This window comes from Eschrichtius robustus, chromosome X (genome assembly GCF_028021215.1).
Source record: "Eschrichtius robustus isolate mEscRob2 chromosome X, mEscRob2.pri, whole genome shotgun sequence".
Classification (NCBI taxonomy): Eukaryota; Metazoa; Chordata; class Mammalia; order Artiodactyla; family Eschrichtiidae; genus Eschrichtius; species Eschrichtius robustus.
Window position 1 is genome coordinate 104830734 of NC_090845.1, and position 25993 is coordinate 104856726.

Consider the following 25993-nt stretch of genomic DNA (forward strand, 5'->3'; position numbering starts at 1 on the left):
TTTTTAGTTTTTTGAGGAACCTCCATACTGTTCTCCATAGTGGCTGTATCAATTTACATTCCCACCAACAGTGCAAGAGAGTTCCCTTTTCTCCACACCCTCTCCAGCATTTGTTGTTTGTAGATTTTCTGATGATGCGCATTCTTACTGGTGTGCGGTGATACCTCATGGTAGGTTTGATTTGCATTTCTCTAATAATTAGTGATGTTGAGCAGCTTTTCATGTGCTTCTTGGCCAGCTGTATGTCTTCTTTGGAGAAATGTCTATTTAGGTCTTCTGCCCATTTTTGGCTTGGGTTGTTTGTTTTTTTAATATTGAGCTGCATGAGCTATTTATATATTTTGGAGATTAATCCTTTGTCCGTTGATTCGTTTGCAAATATTTTCTCCCATTCTGAGGGTTGTCTTTTCGTCTTGTTTATGGTTTCCTTTGCTGTGCAAAAGCTTTGAAGTTTCATTAGGTCCCATTTGTTTATATTTGTTTTTCTTTCCATTACTCTAGGAGGTGGATCGAAAAAGATCTTGCTGTGATTTATGTCAAAGAGTGTTCTTCCTATGTTTTCCTCTAAGAATTTTATAGTGTCTGGTCTTACATTTAGGTTCCTAATCCATTTTGAGTTTATTTTTGTGTATGGTGTTAGGGAGTGTTCTAATTTCATTCTTTTACATGTAGCTGTCCAGTTTTCCCAGCACCACTTATTGAAGAGACTGTTTTTCTCCATGTATATCCTTGCCTCCTTTGTCATAGATTAGTTGACCATAGGTGCGTGGGTTTATCTCTGAGCTTTCTATCCCGTTCCATTGATCTGTGTTTCTGTTTTTGTGCCAGTACCATATTGTCTTGATTACTGTAGCTTTATAGTATAGTCTGAAGTCAGGGAGTCTGATTCCTCCAGCTCCGTTCTTTTCCCTCAAGACTGCTTTGGCTATTCGGGGTCTTTTGTGTCTCCATACAAATTTTAAGATTTTTTTGTTCTAGTTCTGTAAAAAATGCCATTGGTAATTTGATAGGGATTGCATTGAATCTGTACATTGCTTTGGCTAGTATAGTCATTTTCACAGTATTGATTCTTCCAATCCAAGAGCATGGTATATCTCTCCATCTGTTGGTATCATCTTTAATTTCTTTCATCAGTGTCTTATAGTTTTCTGCATACAGGTCTTTTGTCTCCCTAGGTAGGTTTATTCCTAGGTATTTTATTCTTTTTGTTGCAGTGGTAAATGGGAGTGTTTCCTTAATTTCTCTTTCAGATGTTTCATCATTAGTGTATAGGAATGCAAGAGATTTCTGTGCATTAATTTTGTATCCTGCAACTTTACCAAATTCATTGATTAGCTCTAGTAGTTTTCTGGTGGCATCTTTAGGATTCTCTATGTATAGTATCATGTCATCTGCAAACAGTGACAGTTTTGCTTCTTCTTTTCCACTTTGTATTCCTTTTATTTCTTTTTCTTCTCTGATTGCCGTGGCTAGCACTTCCAAAACTATGTTGAATAATAGTGGTGAGAGTGGACAACCTTATATTGTTCCTGATCTTAGAGGAAATGCTTTCAGTTTTTCACCATTGAGAATGATGTTTGCTGTGGGTTTGTCGTATATGGCCTTTATTATGTTGAGGTAGGTTCCCTCTATGCCCACTTTCTGTAGAGTTTTTATCATAAATGGGTATTGAATTTTGTCAAAAGCTTTTTCTGTATCTATTGAGATGATCATATGGTTTTTATTCCTCAGTTTGTTAATATGATGCATCACATTGATTGATTTGCGTATATTTAAGAATCCTTGCATCCCTGGGATAAATCCCACTTGATCATGGTGTATGATCCTTTTAATGTGTTGTTGGATTCTGTTTGCTAGTATTTTGTTGAGGATTTTTGCGTCTATGTTCATCAGTGATATTGGCCTGTAGTTTTCTTTCTTTGTGACATCTTTCTCTGGTTTTGGTATCAGGGTGATGGTGGCCCCGTAGAATGAGTTGGGGAGTGTTCCTCCCTCTGCAATATTTTGGAAAAGTTTGAGAAGGATGGGTGTTAGCTCTTCTCTAAATGTTTGATAGAATTCACCTGTGAAGCCATCTGGTCCTGGACTTTTGTTTGTTGGAAGAGTTTTAATCACAGTTTCAATTTCATTACTTGTGATTGGTCTGTTCATATTTTCTATTTCTTCCTGGTTCAGTCTTGAAAGGTTATACCTTTCTAAGAATTTGTCCATTTCTTCCATTTTATTGGCATAGAGTTGCTTGTAGTAGTCTCTTAGGATGCTTTGTATTTCTGCGGTGTCTGTTGTAACTTACCCTTTTTCATTTCTAATTTTATTGATTTGAGTCCTCTCCCTCTTTTTCTTGATGAGTCTTGCTAATGGTTTATCAATTTTGTTTATCCTCTCCAAGCACCAGCTTTTAGTTTTATTGATCTTTGCTATTGTTTTCTTTGTTTCTATTTCAATTATTTCTGCTCTGATCTTGATGATTTCTTTCCTTCTGCTAACTCTGGGGTTTGTTTGTTCTTCTTTCTCTAGTTCCTTTAGGTGTAACGTTAGATTGTTTATTTGAGATTTTTCTTGTTTCTTGAGGTAGGCTTGTATAGCTATAAATTTCCCTCTTAGAACTGCTTTTGCTGCATCCCATAGGTTTTGGATTGTCGTGTTTTCATTGTCATTTGTCTCCAGGTATTTTTTGATTTCCTCTTTGATTTCTTCAGTGATCTCTTGGTTATTTAGTAGCGTATTGTTTAACTTCCATGTGTTTGTTTCTTTTACGTTTTTTTCCCTGTAATTCGTTTCTTATCTCAGAGCATTGTGATCAGAAAAGATGCTTGATATGATTTCAATTTTCTTAAGTTTACTGAGGCTTGATTTGTGACCCAAGATGTGCTCTATCCTGGAGAATGTTCCATGCGCACTTGAGAAGAAAGTGTAATCTGCTGTTTTTGGATGGCATGTCCTATAAATATCAATTAAATCTATCTGGTCTATTGTGTCATTTAAAGCTTCTGTTTCTTTTTTTATTTTCATTTTGGATGATCTGTGCATTGGTGTAAGTGAGGTGTTAAAGTCCCCCACTATTATTGTGTTACTGTCGATTTCCTCTTTTATAGCTGTTAGCAGTTGCCTTATGTTTTGAGGTGCTCCTATGTTGGGTGCATATATATTTATAATTGTTATATCTTTTTCTTGGATTGATCCCTTGATCATTATGTAGTGTCCTTCCTTGTCTCTTAGAACATTCTTTATTTTAAAGTCTATTATATCTGATATGAGTATTGCTAGTCCAGCTTTCTTTTGATTTCCATTTGCATGGAATATCTTTTTCCATCCCCTCACTTTCAGTCTGTATGTGTCCCTAGGTCTGAAATGGGTGTCTTGTAGACAGCATACATATGGGTCTTGTTTTTGTATCCATTCAGCAAGCCTGTGTCTTTTGGTTGGAGCATTTAATCCATTCACGTTTAAGGTAATTATCGATATGTATGTTCCTCTGACCATTTTCTTAATTGTTTTGGGTTTGTTATTGTAGGTCCTTTTCTTCTCTTGTGTTTCCTGCCTAGAGAAGTTCCTTTAGCATTTGTTGTAGAGCTGGTTTGTTGGTGCTGAATTCTCTTTGCTTTTGCTTGTCTGTAAAGCTTTTGATTTCTCCATCAAATCTGAATGAGATCCTTGCTGGGTAGAGTAATCTTGGTTGTAGCTTCTTCCCTTTCATCACTTTAAGTATATCATGCCACTCCCTTCTGGCTTGTAGAGTTTCTGCTGAGAAATCAGCTGTTAACCTTATGGGAGTTCCCTTGTATGTTATTTGTCGTTTTTCCCTTGCTGCTTTCAATAATTTTTCTTTGTCTTTAATTTTTACCAAGTTGATCACTATGTGTCTTGGCGTGTTTCTCCTTGGGTTTATCCTGTATGGGACTGTCTGCCCTTCCTGGACTTGGGTGGCTATTTCCTTTCCCATGTTAGGGAAGTTTTCGACTCTAATCTCTTCAAATATTTTCTCGGGTCCTTTCTCTCTCTCTTCTCCTTCTGGGACCCCTATAATGCAAATGTTGTTGTGTTTAATGTTGTTCCAGAGGTCTCTTAGGCTGTCTTCATTTCTTTTCATTCTTTTTTCTTTATTCTGTTCCACAGCAGTGAGTTCCACCATTCTGTCTTCCAGGTCACTTATCCGTTCTTCTGCCTCAGTTATTCTGCTCTTGATTCCTTCTAGTGTAGTTTTCATTTCAGTTATTGTATTGTTCATCTCTGTTTGTTTGTTCTTTAATTCTTCTAGGTCTTTGTTAAACATTTCTTGCATCTTCTCGATCTTTGCCTCTATTCTTTTTCCGAGGTCCTGGATCATCTTCACTATCATTATTCTGAATTCTTTTTCTGGAAGGTTGCCTATCTCCACTTCATTTAGTTGTTTTTCTGGGGTTTTATCTTGTTCCTTCATCTGGTACATAGCCCTCTGCCTTTTCATCTTGTCTATCTTTCTGTGAATGTGGTTTTTGTTCCACAGGCTGCAGGATTGTAGTTCTTCTTGCTTCTGCTGTCTGCCCTCTCTAGAGCCTAGAATTATTAACAACAGAACAAGGAAGAAAGGACCAGGCTAATCAATTCAGTTCAGTAAAACTTTAGCACACATTGTGGGTAAAGCACTGAATGGGCAGCAGAGATAAGAAACATGTCTCTTCACTCCTAAAGCTTCAAATGTGGAGGAGACAGCACTGGGCACAATTGCCTATATAGAAATAAGAGTGCATGATGGAGGCTTCCAGAAGTGTAGGCAGACTCTGTGGGAAGCGACGGTGGAGCTTGGGGTGGGACAGTGGAGCTTGGGGTGGTGGCGGAGTGAAGCTGAGAGGCTTCGATGAAGGGGGTGGACTGCCTGGATGGGGAGGAGTCTCCGAGGCTGGAGGTGGCACCGGGCAAGAGTGGTCTGAGGACGGCGGGCATTTAGTCTGTGTGATTCCATGTGGGGAAGCAGGAGATCTAGTGTTGGCAGTCTGCCCTGCACGTGCCCTTGTCCCCCTGTTTATCGCTCCTTCAGACTGTTTCTGAGAGAGTGGGGGGTGGAAGGCCTCGTCCAAGACTTCTGAAGCTATAGGATAAACATGGCCTTGTCCTGGAATGTCCATTTTGCCTGATGACTTGCTGTAAAGTATTTTTGGTATATGAAAACACTCATGGCTATATCATGCAATAGAACGCAAAACAACCACATGAATTTTTCTTTTCAGGATTGAGAAACATTTATTGAATCAAAATCAAATACTTTATTATCTACAAGCCAACATTGAACTTACTTTATTCAAGAATGAACACTCTGTACAAAAAAAGTATGCTTATAGTATAAAAACATCACATGAATTTTTTAACAAAAACCTCCCAAGTTGCCGGGGGGTTAGCATTCACTCTCCTCCCCTGTCCCCAGAGGTGCTCCCGGCCAAATTGAGAAGCACTGGAGGCGAAGCCAGACTGAAATTGTGCAGTTCAGTGCCCCCCACCCCTCAGGACAGATCATTCTCACTTGAGGTTTTGCAGTTTCACTTGCCCGCTTATGGTACCTGTTGTTTCTCCTTTACTTAAAGCCCTTCAGTGGCTCCCTGGTGGCTGCAGGATAAAGTCCAAACTCACCAGTGTGACCGACAAAGCCTTTTGTGCTCCAGCTCCTGCCCATCTCTGTAGCGTCAGTCTCGTCTCCCCCATGTACCCCCATCCCTCTTGCACCTACCTCCCAGCCCACACTGAACTTCTTCCAGTTCCTCAAAGTCGCTCTTCAAACACTCAAACAGAAGAGTGGCAGCCAAACCGAACGTTCAACCAGAATAGCGGAAGCACTCTGCGTTCCCTCACAGCCCAAGCCTTGCCCTTAAACCTGGATGCCCCTTATTTGTCCTTCTTAGCTCAGACATCACTTCCCTTCCAGAAAGCCTTCCTTGACCTCTCAAGCCTAGATATGTGCCCAGTCATCATGTACCACGGTACCCTGCACCTTCCTGTGTCATAATACTCAGCACATTGTGTTGCATTTCCTGTTTACTTGGTGGTCACCCTCCCCAGACTGCCATCTCCCTTGAGAGCAAGGGCTGTGTCTTGTTTCCCCCTGTGCCTGATACATGGTAGGTGCTCTATAAATAGGTTTTGAATGTTTGGTAGGATCCAAAGTTAGACAACATTCAGGACTGGGGTGAGGACTTAGAAGGGAGGGATAAACAACTCAAGAGCATTATAGTTCATGAATAAAAACAGAGGAGGATTGAGTACATCTGCCTCCCGAAAGAACTGCTAGTGAAAGGGACTGAGAACTAAGCCTTAAAAGGAGTAGCCTGGCCCTGATTATGTTGTGGTGAAGTCTGGAGAAAGCTGTTACTATAGGCTTTTTTTTTTTTTACATCTTTATTGGAGTATAATTGCTTTACAATGGTGTGTTAGTTTCTGCTTTATAACAAAATGAATCAGCTATATGTATACATATATCCCCATATCTCCTCCCTCTTGCGTCTCCCTCCCACCCTCCCTATCCCACCCCTCTAGGTCGTCACAGAGCACCGAGCTGATCTCCCTGTGCTATGTGGCTGCTTCCCACTAGCTATCTGTTTTACATTTGGTAGTGTATATATGTCCATGCTACTCTCTCACTTCATCCCAGCCTACCCTTCCCCTTCCCCTTCCCCGTGTCCTCAAGTCCATTCTCTACGCCTGCGTCTTTATTCCTGTCCTGCCCCTAGGTTCTTCAGAACCATTTTTTTTCTTCTTTTTTTAGATTCCATATATATGTATTAGCATATGGTATTTGTTTTTCTCTTTCTGATTTACTTCACTCTGTATGACAGTCTCTAGGTCCATCCACCTCACTACAAATAACTCAGTTTTGTTCCTTTTTATGGCTGAGTAATATTCCATTGTATATATGTGCCACATCTTCTTTATCCATTCATCTGTCGATGGACACTTAGGTTGCTTCCACGTCCTGGCTGTTGTAAATAGAGCTGCAATGAACATTGTGGTACATGACTCTTCTTGAATTATGGTTTTCTCAGGGTATATGCCCAGTAGTGGGATTGCTGGGTCATATATTAGTTCTATTTTTCGTTTTTTGAGGAACCTCCATACTGTTCTCCATAGTGGCTGTATCAATTTACATTCCCACCAACAGTGAAAGAGGGTTCCCTTTTCTCCACACGCTCTCCAGCATTTATTTTCTGTAGACTTTTTGATGATGGCCATTCTGACTGGTGTGAGGTGATACCTCATTGTGGTTTTGATTTGCATTTCTCTAATGATTAGTGATGTTGAGCATTCTTTCATGTGTTTGTTGGCAATCTATATCTTCTTTGGAGAAATGTCTATTTAGGTCTTCTGCCCATTTTTGGATTGGGTTGTTTGTTTTTTTGATATTGAGCTGCATGAGTTGCTTGGAAATTTTGGAGATTAATCCTTTGTCAGTTACTTCATTTGCAAATATTTTCTCCCATTCTGAAGGTTGTCTTTTCATCTTGTTTATGGTTTCCTTTGCTGTGCAAAAGCTTTTAAGCTTCATTAGGTCCCATTTGTTTATTTTTGTTTTTATTTCCATTTCTCTAGGAGGTGGGTCAAAAAGGATCTTGCTGTGATTTATGTCATACAGTGTTCTGCCTATGTTTTCCTCTAAGAGTTTGATAGTGTCTGGCCTTACATTTAGGTCTTTAATCCATTTTGAGTTTATTTTTTGTGTATGGTGTTAGGGAGTGTTCTAATTTCATTCTTTTACATGTAGCTGTCCAGTTTTCCCAGCACCACTTATTGAAGAGGCTGCCTTTTCTCCATTATATATTCTTGCCTCCTTTATCCAAGATAAGGTGACCCTATGTGTGTGCATTTATCTCTGGGCTTTCTATCCTGTTCCATTGATCTATTATTTCTGTTTTTGTGCCAGTACCATATATCTTGATGACTGTAGCTTTGTAGTATAGTCTGAAGTCAGGGAGCCTGATTCCTCCAGCTCCGTCTTTCTCCCTCAAGATTGCTTTGGCTATTCAGGGTCCTTTGTGTTTCCATACAAATTGTAAAATTTTTTATTCTAGTTCTGTGAAAAATGCCATCTTGGTAGTTTGATAGGGGTTGCATTGAATCTGTAGATTGCTTTGGGCAGTATAGTCATTTTCACAGTGTTGATTCTTCTAATCCAAGAACATGGTATATCTCTGAATCTGTTTGTATCATCTTTAATTTCTTTCATCAGTGTCTTATAGTTTTCTGCATACAGGTCTTTTGTCTCCTTAGGTAGGTTTAGTCTTAGGTATTTTATTCTTCTTGTTGCCATGGTAAATGAGAGTGTTTCCATAATTTCTCTTTCAGATTTTTCATCATTAGTGTATAGGAATGCAAGACATTTCTGTGCATTAATATTGTATCCTGCTACTTTACCAAATTCATTGATTAGCTTTAGTAGTTTTCTGGTAGCATCTTTGGGATTCTCTATGTATAGTATCTGTCATCTGCAAACAGTGACACTTTTACTTCTTCTTTTCTGATTTGGATTCCTTTTATTTTTTTTTTCTTCTCTGGTTGCTGTGACTAAAACTTCCAAAACTATGTTGAATAATAGTGGTGAGAGTGGGCAATCTTGTCTTGTTCCTGATCTTAGTGGAAATGGTTTCAGTTTTTCACCATTGAGTATGATGTTGCCTGTAGGTTTGTCATATATGGCCTTTATTATGTTGAGGTGAGTTCCCTCTGTGCCTACTTTCTGGAGAGTTTTTATCATAAATGGGTGTTGAATTTTGTCAAAAGCTTTTTCTGCATCTATTGAGATGATCATATGGTTTTTCTCCTTCAGTTTGTTAATATGGTGTATCACGTTGATTGATTTGCATATATTGAAGAATCCTTGCATCCCTGGGATAAACCCCACTTGATCATGCTGTATGATCCTTTTAATGTGCTGTTGGATTCTGTTTGCTAGTATTTTGTTGAGGATTTTTGCATCTATGTTCATCAGTGATATTGGCCTGTAGTTTTCTTTCTTTGTGACGTCTTTGTCTGGTTTTGGTATCAGGGTAATGGTGGCCTTGTAGAATGAGTTTGGGAGTGTTCCTCCCTCTGCTATATTTTGGAAGATTTTGAAAAGGATAGGTGTTAGCTCTTCTCTAAATGCTTGTTAGAATTGGCTTGTGAAGCCATCTGGTCCTGGGCTTTTGTTTGTTGGAAGATTTTTAATCACAGGTTCAATTTCAGTGCTTGTGATTGGTCTGTTTATATTTTCTATTTCTTCCTGGTTCACTCTCAGAAGGTTGTGCTTTTCTAAGAATTTGTCCATTTCTTCCAGGTTGTGCATTTTATTGGCATATAGTTGCTTGTAGTAATCTCTCATGATCCTTTGTATTTCTGCAGTGTCAGTTGTTACTTTACCTTTTTCATTTCAAATTGTATTGATTTGAGATTTCTCCCTTTTTCTTCTTGATGGGTCTGGCTAATGGTTTATCAATTTTGTTTATCTTCTCAAAGCACCAGCTTTTAGTTTTATTGATCTTTGCTATCGTTTCCTTCATTTCTTTTTCACTTATTTCTGATCTGATATTTATGGTTTCTTTCCTTCTGCTAACTTGGGGGTTTTTTTGTTCTTCTTTCTCCAATTGCTTTAGGTCTAACGTTAGGTTGTTCATTTGAGATATTTCTTGTTTCTTGAGGTAGGATTGTATTGTTATAAACGTCCCTCTTAGAACTGCTTTTGCTGTATCCCATAGGTTTTGGGTCGTCGTGTTTTCATTGTCGTTTGTTTCTAGGTATTTTTTGATTTCCTCTTTTATTTCTTCAGTGATCTCTTGGTTATTTAGTAGTGTATTGTTTAGCATTCATGTGTTTGTATTTTTCACAGATTTTTTTTCCTGTAATTGATATCTAGTCTCATAGCATTATGGTCAGAAAAGATACTTGATACAATTTCAGTTGTCTTAAATTTACCAAGGCTTGATTTGTCACCCAGGATATGATCTATCCTGGAGAATGTTCCATGAGCACTTGAGAAGAAAGTGTATTCTGTTGTTTTTGGATGGAATGTCCTATAAATGTCAATTAAGTCCATCTTGTTTAATGTATCATTTAAAGCTTGTGTTTCCTTATTTATTTTCATTTTGGATGATCTGTCCATTGGTGAAAGTGGGGTGTTAAAGTCCCCTACTATGATTGTGTTACTGTCGATTTCCCCTTTTATGTCTGTTAGCATTTGCCTTATGTATTGAGGTGCTCCTATGTTGGGTGCATAAATATTTACAATTGTTATATGTTCTTCTTGGATTGATCTCTTGATCATTCTGTAATGTTCTTCTTTGTCTCTTATAGTTGTATTTGTCATACTCAATGGTGAAAATAAAGTCTATTTTCTCTGATATGAGAATTGCTACTCCAACTTTCTTTTGATTTCCATTTGCATGGAATATCTTTTTCCATCCCCTCACTTTCAGTGTGTATATGTCCCTAGGTCTGAAGTGGGTCTCCTGTAGACAGCATATGTACAGGTCTTGTTTTTGTATCCATTCAGGCAGTCTGTGTCCTTTGGTTGGATCATTTAATCCATTTAAATTTAAGGTAGTTATCGATATGTGTGTTCCTATTACCGTTTTCTTAAATGTTTTGGGTTTGTTATTGTAGGTTTTTTCCTTCTCTTGTGTTTCCTGCCTAGAGAAGTTCCTTTAGCATTTGTTGTAAAGCTGGTTTGTTGGTGCTGAATTCTCTTAGCTTTTGCTTGTCTGTAAAGGTTTTTAATTTCTCCATCGAATCTGAATGAGATCCTTGCTGGGGAGAGTAATCTTGGTTGTAGGTTTTTCTCTTTCATCACTTTAAATATGTCCTGCCACTCCCTTCTGGCTTGCAGAGTTTCTCCTGAAAGATCAGCTGTTAACCTTATGGGGATTCCCTTGTATGTTATTCGTTGTTTTTCCTTTGCTGCTTTTAATATTTTTTCTTTGTATTTAATTTTTGATAGTTTGATTAATATGTGTCTTGGCGTGTTTCTCCTTGGATTTATCCTGTATGGGACTCTCTGTGCTTCCTGAACTTGACTGAGTATTTCCTTTCCCATATTAGGGAAGTTTTCAACTATAATCTCTTCAAATATTGTCTCAGTCCCTTTTTTTTTTCTCTTGTTCTTCTGGGACCCTTATAATTCGAATGTTGGTGTGTTTAATGTTGTCCCAGAAGTCTCTGAGACTGTCCTCAATTCTTTTCATTCTTTTTTCTTTATTCTGCTCTGCGGTAGTTATTTCCACTATTTTGTCTTCCAGGTCACTTATCTGTTCTTCTGCCTCAGTTATTCTGCTATTGATTCCTTCTAGATAATTTTTAATTTCATTTATTGTGTTGTTCATCATTGTTTGTTTGTTCTTTAGTTCTTCTAGGTCCTTGTTAAATGTTTCTTGTATTTTCTCTATTATATTTCCAAGATTTTGGATCATCTTTACTATCATTACTCTGAATTGTTTTTCAGGTAGACTGCCTATTTCCTCTTCATTTGTTTGGTCTGGTGGACTTTTACCTCGCTCCTTCATCTGCTGTGTATTTCTCTGTCTTCTCATTTTGCTTAACTTACTGTGTTTGGGGTCTCCTTTTCACAGGCTGCAGGTTCGTAGTTCCCATTGTTTTTGGTGTCTGCCCGCAGTGGGTGAGGTTGGTTCAGTGGGTTGTGTAGGCTTCCTGGTGGAGGGGACTGGTGCCTAGGTTCTGATGGATGAGGCTGGATCTTGTCTTTCTGGTGAGAGCAGGACCGCATCCGGTGGTGTGTTTTGGGATGTCTGTGACCTTATTATGATTTTAGGCAGCCTCTGTGCTAATGGGTGTGGCTGTGTTCCTGTCTTGCTGGTTGTTTGGCATAGGGTGTCCAGCACTGTAGCTTGCTGGTCGTTGGGTGGAGCTGGGTCTTAGCGTTGAGATGGAGGTCTCTGGGAGAGCTTTTGCCATTTGATATAACGTGGGGCCGGGAGGTTTCTGGTGGACCAATGTCCTGAACTTGGCTCTCCCACCTCAGAGGCACAGGCCTGATACCCGGCCGGAGCACCAAGACCCTGTCAGCCACACGGCTCAGAAGAAAAGGGAGAAAAAGAAAGAAAGAAAAATAAAATAAAATAAAGTTATTGAAATAAAAAATTTAAAATATATTATTAAAAATATACAAGTAATAAAAAGAAGAAAGAAAGAGAGAAGAGAGCAACCAAACCAAGAAACAAATCCACCAATGATAACAAGTGTGAAAAACTTTACAAAAAAAAAAATGGACAGACAGAACCCTAGGACAAATGGTAAAAGCAAAGCTATACAGACAAAATCACACAAAGAAGCATACACACAGACACCCACAAAAGGAGAAAAAGGAAAAAAATATATATATTGTTAAAAAAAGGAAGAGAGCAACCAAATCAATAAACAAATCTACCAATGATAATAAGCTCTAAATACTAAAGTAAGATAAACATAAAACCTGAAACAAATTAGATGCAGATAGCAAACCCCTAGTCTACAGTTGCCCCCAGAGTCCACCGCCTCAATTTTGGGATGATTTGCTGTCTATTCAGGTATTCCACAGATGCAGGGTGCATCAAGTTGATTGTGGAGATTTAATCCACTGCTCCTGAGGCTGCTGGGAGAGATTTCCCTTTCTCTTCTTTGTTCGCACAGCTTCTGGGGTTCAGCTTTGGATTTGGACCCGCCTCTGCATGTAGGTCGCCTGAGGGCATCTGTTCTTCGCTCACACAGGATGGGGCTAAAGGAGCAGCTGATTCGGGGGCTCTGGCTCACTCAGGCCGGGGAGAGGGAGGGGTACGGATGCGGGGCGTGCCTGCAGCGGCAGAGGCCGGCGTGACGTCGCACCAGCCTGGGGTATGCCACGTGATCTCACAGGGAAGTTGTCCCTGGATCATGGGACCCTGGCAGTGACGGGCTGCACAGGCTTCCGGGAGGGGAGGTGTGGAGAGTGACCTGTGCTTGCACACAGGCTTCTTGGTGGCTGCAGCAGCAGCCTTAGCATCTCATGCCCGTCTCTGGGGTCCGCGCTGATAGCCGCGGCTCGCGCTGTCTCTGGAGCTCGTTTAGGCGGTGCTCTGAATCCCCTCTCCTCGCGCACCCCAAAACAATGGTCTCTTGCCTCTTAGGCAGTTCCAGACTTTTTCACGGACTCCCTCCTGGCTAGCTGTGGTGCACTAGCCCCCTTCAGGCTGTGTTCACGCAGCCAACCCCAGTCCTCTCCCTGTGGTCTGACCTCCAAAGCCCGAGCCTCAGTTCCCAGCCCCCACCCGCCCCGGCGGGTGAGCAGACAAGCCTCTCGGCCTGGTGAGTGCTGGTCGGCACCGATCCTCTGTGCGGGAACCTCTCTGCTTTGCCCTCCGCACCCCTGTTGCTGCGCTCTCCTCCATGGCTCCGAAGCTTCCCCCCTGCCCACCCGCCACCTCCGCCAGTGAAGGGGCTTCCTAGTGTGTGGAAACCTTTCCTCCTTCACAGCTCCCTCCCAGAGGTGCAGGTCCCATCCCTATTCTTTTGTCTCTCTTTTTTCTTTTGCCCTACCCAGGTACGTGGGGAGTTTCTTGCCTTTTGGGAAGTCTGAGGTCTTCTGCCAGCGTTCAGTAGGTGTTCTGTAGGAGTTGTTCCACATGTAGATGTACTTCTGATGTATTTGTGGGGAGGAAGGTGATCTCCACGGCTTACTCCTCCGCCTTCTTGAAGCTTTCTCTCCAGTATCCCCTCTTGATGAATAAATTACAAAAAACTGGCCCGACCAAGTAGAAAGGCATTCTTCTTCCTCTGGGCTGAAGCGTTCTGGGCTGATGCAGCGTCTTGCCAAAGCTGACAGCAGATGGTGCTCGGGCTGGCTTTCAGCCCTTAGTTCATGCCTTGGTGCAGGGGATAATCTACAACCATGGGAGGTGGTGCAAGAAGCCATCCTCAGAGAGTGGGGGTTCACTGGCACCTGGGGTGGGGGGGGGCAGGCATCAGTAATACCACTTCTTGTCATACATGTTCCCAGAGTTGGTCATCAGCGTGGATGGACTCTTACTGTAACATAGACCTGTGCTGGCCAATACAAGGGCCATTAGTCACACATGACTGTTTACGTTTTCATTTAAATTAATTAAAATTAAATCGAATTAAAACTTCAGTTGCTCAGTCTTAGTAGCCAATTTCACATATGGCTAGTGGCTCCTGTATCAGACAGCACGGATCTCAGACGTTTCCATAATCCCAGAAAACGTTGTTGGACAGTACTGGTATAAATTCTGTATCTTTTGCCCTTACTACCCCGCAGCTTATTTGTTTCTGGAGCCACACTGCCTGGGTTCAAATCCTGGCTCTCTTTCTTACTAGCAGTGTGATTTGGGGCAAGTCACTTCTCTCTGAGCCTCAGTTTTGTAATCTGTAAAATGGGGGTAGTAATAATAGTGCTACTTCTTAAGGATGTGAGGGCTGTTATATGAAGAGTGTTGGGAGTTGTGCCTAACTGCTAACATTTATAGAGTAAGCACGCAATACATGGTGGCTATATTGTTTTTTATTATTCATCCCCACTCCCTTGCAGATGTAGCCAGTACACATAGCTGGCCTCTTGCCCAACCTCGCATAATTAGCGCCTAGCCCATACCTCTTCCTCCCTGCTCTCCCCTAGAGAGATCCTTTCCAATCAAAACAACAAAAGAAAGACACATGGCTCATTCATAATCAAGCACTCAGAATTGGTTTAGGTACCAGTTTAAATCTTGTCAAACAAACTGCCGGAGACTGTTTCCCTAATCACCAGTCAGAAAAGGCGGAGTCATTTTGAAGCCCCGGGGCAATGACTTGCAGTCCTGCAGGGATAGTCTGGCACTGAAGGGAGCCTGACCTTAATAGCTACAGACTAGCCATGCCAATGAATTTTCGGGAATTTCTTACCATATTAATCATCTTCAGAGTGGGGAAATAGTCTTTAATTTGTCCATTTCCTCCTTATGTCTACAGTATGATTCTGTGGATTCCAGTGTTTGATTTTTAACAGGAAGCACTTGAATGCCTCCTATCTTAGGTTATCATCTAATCTTTCACAAAATTTCGAAGGTTGTCCATTCAAAACCGATATTTTTCCTTTCGCTATTTTTTTTCTAAAGAACAACAGAATTTTTTTTAAATTTCATATCTGGGGGTCCATGAGCATATATGAAATACTCAGGGTACAAAAATGGAAAAGGAATCTCAAAGGTTACCCATTAGAGGAGTTCCTTTCATTATTGAAAAAAATTTTACTTTCTACATAGTTTTCTTCAGTTATGTAAAAATAATATCATAAGTTTCTTCAGTTTTTTATTTTTGGCTGTGGGTGGAAAACATTTCATACCTGTCTGATCTAAAAACTAGTCATGGCTGTAACTAAGCTTTTAAAAAACTGTTTCATTCATGAACCACAGGGGCCTACAACCACAAGAAAAATCTTATGTACTATCTCTTAAGGGACAAGGTCACTTTCTATATTGAAGCATTTCTTTGCACAGCTTTTGAAGAACTAAATACATTAGATCTGAATTTTTGTTTTCTTTTTCAAAAACGACATTATTTAGAACAGCTCTAGGTTTACAACAAAAGTGAGAGGAAGGTACAGAGATTTTCCATATACCCACTGCCCCCACAATTAATAGCCTCCCCTGTTATCAACATTCCCCACCAATAGTACATTTGTTACAATTGATGAAGCTACATCGATACATCAGAATCACCCAAAGTCCATAGTTTACATTAGGGCTCACTCTTGGTGTTCTACATTCATGGGTTTGGACAAATGTATGACATATATCCATCATTATAATATCATACAGAGTATTTTCATTGCCCTAAAAATCTTCTGTGTTCCACCAGTTCATCTCTCCCCTACCCCAACCCCCGGCAACCACTGATTTTTTTATTCTCCATGGTTTCACTTTTTCCAGGATGTTGTATAGTTGGAATCATACAGTATGTAGCATTTTCAGATTGGCTTCTTTCACTTAGTAATATGCATTTAAGGTTCCTCCATGTCTTTTCAGAGCTTGATAACTCATTTCTTTTTAAGGCTAAATAATATTTTGTTGTCTGGATATACCACAGTTTATTTATCCATTTGCCTACTGAAGGACATCTTGGTTGCTTCCAAGCTTTGGCAATGATGAATAAGGCTGCTTTAAACATTTGTATGCAGGTTTTCATGTGCACATAAATTTTCAACTCCTTTAGGTAAATACCAAAGAGCACGATTGCTGACCATATGGTAAGAATATGTTTAGTTTTGTAAGAAACTGCCAAACTGCCTTCCAAAGTGGCTGTACCATTTTGTATTCCCACCAGCAGTGAATGAGAGTTCCTGCTGCTCCACATCCTCGTCAGCATTTGGTGTTGTTGGTGTTCTGGATTATGGGCATTCTAATTGGTGTGTAGTGGTATCTTGTTGCTTTAATTTGCATTTCTCTGATGACATATGATGTGGAACATCTTTTCATATGCTTATTTGCCATCCATATATCTTCTTTGGTGGAGTGTCTGTGAAGATCTTTGGCCCATTTTTTAGTTGGGTTGTTTGTTTTATTGTTGAGTTTTAGGAGTTCTTTGTATATTTTGGATAACAGTCCTTTATCAGATGTGTCTTTTGCAAATATCTTCTCCCAGTGTGTGCCTTGTTTTCTTATTCACTTGGTATTATCTTTTGCAGAAGTTTTTAATTTTAATGGAATTCAGCTTATCAATTATTTCTTTTAAAGATCATGCCTTTGATGTTATATCTAAAAAGTCATCACCATACCCAAGGTTGTCTAGCTTTTCTCCTGTGTTATCTCCTAGGAGGTTTATAGTTTTGCATTTTACATTTAGGTCTGTGATCCATCGTGAGTTTAGTTTTGTGAATAGTGTAAGGTCTGTGACTAGATTCATTTTTTTTGCATGTGGATGTCCAGTTGTTCCAGCACCATTTGTTGAAGAGACTATCTTTGCTCCAATGTCTTGCCTTTGCTCCTTTGTCAAAGATCAATTGACTGTATTTATGGGAAAGATCTGAGTTTTATAAGACTGGATTTTGCAGCACAATCCCCTGGAGAATTGCTGTCAAAATGCTTATTCCTAGGCCCTGGACAAACCTTCTAAGTAGTGTTCTCTGGGAGAGGGTTTGAGGAATCTGAAATTTTAAAATGAGCACAGATGATTCTGAAGTAAACAGGTGAAGGGTTTGGGACTCTTTACTCTTAGTTCATTTTCTAAATTGTCTTCCTTTTCTGCAGAACCTTTGCACTCCTCCCCTTGTGACTGATAATGTAAGGCTTGACTCTGTGTCTTCTGCCAGTTACTATAAAACAGAGTCCTTTGATAGCCTAGACGAAAAAGTGTAATGAGCACATTGTCTGCCTGCGCTGTGCTAGATGATCACTGGGGAAAGGTATATGTAGAGGTTTTTCGAAATGGGAAAGAAGATACCAGCATTTAGAGCCACACAGTGGAGTAAGACACTGAGAAAGCTATTGTGTTCTGGAACATTGATCTGGCACTGGTTGGAGGACACTAATAAAGTCAGAGAGGTCAGTCTGGAGAAGCCATGAAGCCTCAAGTGATTAGGACATGAAACAGGGTGAGGGGAATATCATAGGAGAGAATCCCAGAAGCTTTGCAAAGGAAGAAGTAACAAAATTTAGTGATAGAATATAGGGAAAGTGAGGAGAGGTGATTTCAAAGGCTCTAATCGAGGAGCCCAGAGAAACTGAGTTCTGACTGATGGAAACTGGGATGGTTAGAAGAAAAGGCAGTTTGGCAGGGAAGAGGGGGCATCTGTTTTGGCTGTTGAGTTTGAGGTGAGTGGAACACTCAAGTGGAGCAGTTAGAAATCTGGGACTAGCTCCAAGGCGAGAAGTCAGGATTAGGAATCCTCAGTGCAGAAATTCTAGTCAAGGGGTGGAAGTGATAAACGGCTGAGTGGATGAGGGAGTAAGAAACAGAGAGGGATATAAGCGGGCTGAGGACCAGATGTGAATCCTCTGAGAATAGGAGAAAGGAGAGGAGCAAGCCAAGAAAACAAGGAAGGAGCAGGCAGAGGGACCAGAGGAGAACCATGGGATTGAGCAGATGAGGCATTTTCAGGAAGCATAAAATTCCTCATCCTGGCCTCATACCATCTCCCACACAGAAGAGGAAAAAGAGTCAGGACCCTTCTAGTTTCTATAACTATTGAAAGTACCAATTCATGAAAAAGGATCATTCACTTCTTCCTAGAGTATGAAATGGAGCCACATTATAAAATAGCGCTTTAAAAAAATGCTACCCTGCCAGTTTGCAAATATGGCTTTTCATGGACATCTTCAGTCATTTAAAAACAACCAAACAAATAAACTTCTACCTTTGTTTCTTGAATATCTGGTTAAAAATAATGCAGAAGGTTGTCTTATTTTATCTTGCAGGCACAGCAGCCTAGGAAAAATTCTTCAGTGTGAAGACATCTATAGAGAAGGTCAACACATTGGTTGTTCCTTTGCTCTGACTAAGGTGAAGGATTCTAGTTTTGAACAACACAGTGTCCAAGTAATGGTCAAGGACAATGCAGGAAAAATCAGACCATCCTTCAATATAGTGCCTTTAACTTCTCATGGTACGTTTTAGAAGTCCTCTAAGACAGTGTGGATAAAAGTGTTATTTTTTTTGAACATCAATAGAAATAATAATAAAAAATGATGATTTTTGGTTTGAAGATCTTCCCAGAAAAAAAGGGACTATATTTATGTATATATTTCTTTGCTCCTTTTTAAAGAAGCAAGCTTGGAAATTCTCATATTTATTGAGCACACATGCCACATGCTTTATCCTTGTTTACTTATGAGTACACTGAGCCTTAGAGCAAGTAGTCAGTTGCAGAACCGAGATTAGAACCTGGGCTCTCTGACTCAAGATCTGTTCTCTTTTACTTACACTCCAGAGGATGATGCTGCAGAATAAATGTGACTTAATATAGTTCCTGGATAATCTGCCTCTTAGTTAAAAAAAGCTTAGACTGGAGGCGGAGTGATCAGGGGTGATATTCAAACTGTCTAACATTCTGGGTGACCCAGGCACTGATCAATCAGGACAACCAGTGCAGCCGAGTTTCAGCCCACTAGAAAGAGTCCTCAACTTAAAAACTTAAGAGACCTGCTTAAGGTCCTAGCTTCTTCACTTTGGACAAGGCATATACACTCTAAGTGCTTCCTCATCTGTAAAAGGGGGTACACAGTTCCTCTTGACCTCAGAGGATTGTTGTAAGGTCCAAATGATGTGAGCTGTATAAAAGCATTTTGTAAATCTCTATAGCAGAGTAGTATAAGCATCATGTTTATTTATTTGTTGTGATATCCCAACAGAGAGCTCAGATTCTGGCTAAGTGGTACACAGAAAATTTATAGGCAAATAATCATGAATTGACAGAGGTTTCCAAGTCTGTGAGTAGAACACTGTTTACCGCCGCTTCAGACAGCCATGGAAATGAATTCTAGTAGTGCACGCAGGGCAGCTTAGTTTGTAGGCCGGGGCAGGGGGTTGGGATGTGGGGGGTGTGCGCAAACTTGCCAAATAGGATCATCTGAAGCAAAGCCCTTCTCTGCGCGCCCCCCCGCCGCCCCCCGGCTTGGCAGATTGTCCTTGTTGGACCTTTTAAAGCTCATTTTGCTGCTCTTCTTCCTAGAGATTAGTGGTGATATAAAGGGAGATCCTGGGCTTCCCTGGTGGCGCAGTGGTTAAGAATCCGCCTGCCAGTGCAGGGGACACGGGTTCGAGCCCTGGTCCGGGAAGATCCCACATGCCGCGGGGCAACTAAACCCGTGAGCCACAACTACCAAGACTGCGCTCTAGAGCCCGCAAGCCACAACTACTGAGCCCGCGTGCCACAACTACTGAAGCCCGCACGCCTAGAGCCTGTGCTCTGCAACAAGAGAAGCCACCGCAATGAGAAGCCCGCGCACCGCAACAAAGAGTAGCCCCCGCTCGCCGCAACTAGAGAAAGCCCATGCACAGCAAGGAAGACCCAATGCAGCCAAAGATAAATAAATAAATTAATTAATTTATTAAAAAAATAAAATAAAGGGAGATCCTTCTCAGCTAGAAGATGACGTTGTCAAGTTGTTTTATGTTAATTATCCATTCTCTTTTGTGGCTCGGTCTTAAGCATAGTTGACTCCTGAAAAACTAAATTGATTAGGCTAATTTGTTTTTTTTACTTTCTTTTAAATTGTGGTTATAATTATATAACATTAAATATACCATCTTAACCATTTTCAGGTGTACAGTTCAGTAGTGTTGAGTATATTCACATTGTTGTGCAACAGATCTCTAGAACTTTCTCATCTTGTTATACTGAAACTCCATGTCCATGAAACACTAATTCCCCCTCCCCCCTGTCCCCCTCCTCCCTCCCCCAGCCCCTGGTAATCACCTTCCTACTTTCTGTTTCTATGACTGACTACTTTAGGTACCTCATATGACTGGAATCATACAGTATTGGTCCTTTTGTGATGGACTTATTTCATTTAGCGTAATGTCCTCAAGTTTCATCCATGTTGTAGCATATGACAAAATTATGCTGTTTTTTTATTTTTAATATTTATTTATCTATTGGCTGCGTTGGGTCTTAGTTGCGGCACGTGGGCTCATTTGTTGTGACACTCAGGCTCCAGAGCACGTGGGCTCTGTAGTCGCAGCGTGCAGGCTTAGTTGTCCCACGGAAAACTATGCTAATGTTTTAATTGTGGTCTTTGATTGGCATAAGTGAGTGTCGCCTGGGGAAACCGCTTGTACCTGATGTTCCTCGGTACCCATCACGTAGAGGCATATCTGGACCTAAGCACTTCTTTTCTTTACCCTCCTTGTTGCAGCTAGATGTCCTGATTATACCCCAGCCATGTCCTAACCAGATGCAGATCAGAGTTCGTGTCATCTGGCAGACACCCCAAAGATGTTCCGTAGATACATTTACTAGGCAGTTTAAAATAAGCTCCCTATATTAATCGTGGCTAATCAGAAATTCTAGAACTGTATGTCTGATCATATAAGACCATTAAAAGCATCAGCCCTATTTTGATTTACTTTGTGACCTTCGTTGTCTCTACCCATATGTGTATCTCATCAAAATAAACTCTGGAAGCTAATTTGTATTCTTCTATTTCTATCAGTGAAACCTGATCCTCCACATATTAAAAATCTCTCCTTCCAAAATGGTGACTTATACGTGCAGTGGAAGAATCCACAGAATTTTTATAGCAGATGCTTATCTTATGAAGTAGAAGTCAATAACAGCCAAGCTGAGACACATGATATTTTCTACGTAAGTTTTTTTTTGATAGTTGTTGTTATTTGGATATTTTTCTTTCACTTGAATTTCTTACAGTGTAATAAATTGAAATATCAATGAAATGTAGCTCTTAGATTTGTCATCTGATGATGATGGTGATGATGATGATGATGATGATGATGATGATGAAACTTCTCTGAAACAGAGTATGGTGAAAGGTTTGACAGTTTATGGTAGCATTGGCTGCAAGATTCCAGCCATTCATTAATTCATTTGTTCAAACATTTTTTATTACGTGCCTACCATGTGCCAGGCACTATTTTATGTGCACATGGCACCTGACGAAAAGGATTTTTTTCCCACGAAGCTTACCTACTAGAAAACAAGTGTGTAAATGAGCAAGCTAATTTTAGAGAACGAATGTTATGCAGAAAATTAAATGGGGGTGATGGGAAGTCCTGAGGGAATATTAGGTAGGGTAGTCATCCGTAGTGATGACACTTGAGATGAGACCAGAACGATGCGTAGGAGCTAGCCATTTGACGATCTGGGGGCGGAGGGGGCAGCATGTACAAAGACTCTGAGGCAGGAATGAACTTGGCGTGTGTGAGAAAAAGGAGACTGGTGTGACCAAAATATAGTAGGAAGAGATGTCTGAGCATGAGGCTGGGGTCAGATTATGTAGATACTTGGAGGCTCCAGTACAGCCATTCAGTTTTCTTGGAGTTTGTGGCAACTAAAGTAGTCAGTACTGAGTAGTCAGTATTTTTTGGATTATGTACATTTACGCTATTTGTAATCTAATACAAAACATGCTAATTAGAGGTCACTGTGGGGCACTGGGCATAACAGGATGTGGCATAACCTCAGGGCCTCAGTCGCATTGTTACGCCTTACAGCAGAGGACATGAACTCGGGCCTCAAACATTTTTGTTTGGACCACAAACAAAGTGGGGTTTTGTTTGCTTGTATATTAAATTTGAATTTTTTACCCAGATTTAAAACTGTGGTACCTGACAGTGTAGTTGCCATAAGGTGGCGCCTTAGGACCATGGGGACTGCCCCACTCATTTGTGTGCCACCTGCCTGGGCCCTGTGTGCATTTGAGTTTTAGAGGTTAGAAACCAAGTGTATTATATTGGTTTTTAAAGGAGTCCTGAATCTCACATGTGGGCAGATTCCTTGGTCCACTTGCTTTAGCTCATCATGGGAGTTTCAAAAACTAAATTATTTTATTTACTAAAATAAGCCAGCATTAACAGGCTGTAACTCCAAGAGGGAGTGACCAGGTCCACAGCTGAGCAGACCTCTTCTGGACATTTGCAAATGAAGGCGTTTGCTGAAATAGAATAATCATTATTCGTACCAGAAACCGGAGTCCCCAGATAATGCCACAAAGGAAAAGGCAAAGGGCTTCCAAGTGGGGAGGGGGTGAGGCTTGAATTTACAACCAAGTGAGTTATCAGAAAGCCGAATATGCTTGACCATTCCAGCCTTTACTGTTCTCTTCTGTCTGAAATCCTGAGACACGTGCTGCTTGCATTACTCACTTGGTACTGAATTATGTCCTGCTAGTTACCCATGATCTCTACCAAAAACTATAAGCTCCTGTAGGGAGGAGTTAGGTGGTGTTTACTTTGTGCTGCTCCTGCTACTAATACCAGCTAACATATATTAAGCAATTACTATGTATTAGCTATTTTAAAAAGCACTTTATTTTAATTGTCTCATTTGGTCCTCACAATAACCCCAAGGATCTAGGTCCTGTTTTGTTTTTTTTTTAATAAATTTATTTATTTACTTATTTATTTTTGGCTGCGTTGGGTCTTCGTTGCTGTGCACAGGCTTTCCCTAGTTGCGGCGAGCGGGGGCTACTCTTCGTTGCGGTGCATGGGCTTCTCATTGTGGTGGCTTCTCTTGTTGCGGAGCACGGGCTCTAGGCGCACAGCCTTCAGTAGTTGTGGCACACGGGCTCAGTAGTTGTGGCTTGCGGGTTCTAGAGCGCAGGCCCAGTAGTTGTGGCGCACGGGCTTAGTTGCTCTGCGGCATGTGGGATCTTCCCAGACCAGGGCTCGAACCCGTGTCCCCTGCATTGGCAGGCGGAGTCTTAACCACTGCACCACCAGGGAAGTCCCAAGGTCCTGTTGTTTTGTCCCCATTTTACAGATGAGAAAACTCAGTCTCAGAGGTTACTTGTAAGGTCACATTTCTAATAAGTGATAGAGTCAAGATTTCCATAAAAGTCTGATCCCCGGGACCATCTCAATACTTCCTGTTAATAGTAACAGCCATCACTTACTGTTTATGATGTGTTACAAATACACTCTTCTATGTACTTCTTATACAGTAGCTCATAACTATCGATGAAATAGGCTCTCTTTTAACCTATATCTTATTGAGCAGCTAAGGCTCAGAGAGGTTAAGTAACTTGCTACAGGCCACATAGCTCATAAGTATCACTTCAGAGGTTGGTCTCCATGTATTAAGCTTTGACCAAGAACACTTGGTATAAGACCATGTGCATAGTCACCACTTGATAAATTCTTGTTGAATTGAGTTACCTTTTTTTTTTTTTTTTTTGCAAACTTCTGAACTGAAGAGAGCACACTATACTGTGGAATTTATCCATCAAAACCAGAACTATAGTTGATTTGGAGTTAACTCTGTTTATACACTTGAGTTTAATGTTCTCTCTCTTAGCAGATGTTCACCAGCTGTTTCTTCCCCTAGAATGTCATCAGCTTTTTGTGTGCTCGCTGATTTTGAGCTCTGCTGGTTAGATCCTTTTTGTTTCTTTTTGCAAGACTTTTTTGAGGAATTCTTTTGCCTGGTGTTCTAGTTAAGAGGGGGAAGTAGGCTGGAACATGAACTGGTGCCATCACATGGCGCTGGGTCAGAGGTAGCTCATGACAGGATCATAAAGTAAGAAGTGACTTGTCTTTGACCACCTCCATCCCCGCCAGCTATCTACTTGGTGATCTGTGTCCTTGTTTTCCTTTTCTCACGGAAATATCTGAGCAGTTGGTAAACTACACAAGGAGATTTACATTTGAACAAGAGCCCAGAACTATCAATTTACACAATGATTTGCTGACTTTGGAATATATATATCTGGGAGATGGTCCAGGGGAGGGGGCACATCAGCCTGCAACCTGGTCCCTCAAGTGGTAGTTGGTACTTGTGATTCCCCAGCAGGCCTCTGATTCCGAATGGCCAGCATGGTGTACAGTAGCCCCCGAGTGGCCTTTTCTCTGCCCCTATATGAAATATTGATAGGATGGCTCTTCATCATTCAGTTGGCCTTTCACTCTTCACAAATGCTGATAGGAACCATTTAGTGAATGACATTGAATGCCAAAGATCATAGCGTGTGTTCTGGTCTTTGTCCCATGTTTAAACATCTCTTTGATAGAAGTTGACTATTTTTTCCATCTTTATTGAGGTATGATTTACAAGTAAAAATTGTATATATTTAGGTTGTACAATGTGATTATTTTAAGGTGTACAACATGATTCAATATACATATACATTGTGAGATGATTATCACAAACAAGTTAACACATCCGTCACCTCACAAACTTACCTTTTTTGTGTGTGTGATGAGAACAGTTAAGATCTCTCTTAGCAAACTTCAGGTATACAATACAGTATTTTTTAATTAATTTTTATTGGAGTATAGTAGATTTACAATGTTGTGTTTGTTTCTGTACAATACAGTATTATTAACTGTAATCATCATGCTGTACATTAGATCCCCAGAATACATAACTGAAAATTTGCACCCTTGACCAACATCTTCCCATTTTCCTCACTCCCCAGCCTCTGGCAATTACCATTCTACTCTCCACTTCAGTGAATTCGAGTTTTTTGGATTCTACATACAAGTGAGATCATACAGTATTTGTCTTTCTCTCTCTGACTTATTTCACTCAGCATAATGCCCTCAAGTTTCATCCATGTTGTCACAAATGGCAGGATTTCCTTGGGGCTGCTAGATCGTATGGTAGTTCTATTTTCAATTTTTTGAGGAACCTCCATGCTGTTTTCCAAAGTGACTGCACCAGTTTACATTCCCACCAACAGTGCACGAGGGTTTCCTTTTATCTACACCCTCTCCAGCACTTGTTGTCTCTTATCTTTTTGATGATAGCCATTTAACAAGTATGAGATAATATCTCATTGTGGTTTTGATTTGCATTTCGCTAATGAGTAGTGATGTTGAACATCTTTTCATGGACCTGTTGGCCAGAAGTAGACTATTTAACTAAGCAACAGATTTTCATGTGTTGATTTGGAAATATTTACATTTTAGGAACTGGTTATTCTCTTTACATCAGACAGCACGTGACTTAAATTGTTTAGAGGAGAAAATGCATTTTACTTTCTTTTCTCTAACCCAGTCATTTTTGGTATATTATACTCTCAACAACGGAGCATAATAGTTTTCTTTTTTTAACTTTTTATTATATATAGTATACTGCAGAAAAATTGCAGAAGTCATTATGTACAGCTCAATGATTTTTCGCAAATGATTTTTCACTTGCATAACCAGTACCCTAGAAGCTCAATCATGACTCCTTTTGGTCACTACTTTCCCAAAGAACAATTATTATCCTGACTTCTAATCCCATAGATTAATTTTGTTGCCTCTTTTTAAACTTTATATAAACGAATTATACAGAACTTTTTTGTGTGTCTGTCTTCTCTTGTTCAATGTTATGTTTATGAGATTCACTGATATTGTTGCCTGTGGTTGAAGATGCATC

At 40.4% G+C, this 25993-nt stretch overlaps 1 protein-coding gene across 1 annotated transcript in view; it reads left to right on the plus strand.

The window, feature by feature from the left end:
* The window catches only part of IL13RA1 (interleukin 13 receptor subunit alpha 1), a 67487-nt gene that overhangs the window by 17011 nt on the left and 24483 nt on the right, over window positions 1-25993 (plus strand). Inside the window, exons 5-6 of the mRNA XM_068533566.1 lie at window positions 18372-18559; window positions 21108-21259. Coding sequence (XP_068389667.1) covers window positions 18372-18559; window positions 21108-21259 — 340 coding nt within the window. The remainder of the gene's footprint in view (window positions 1-18371; window positions 18560-21107; window positions 21260-25993) is intronic.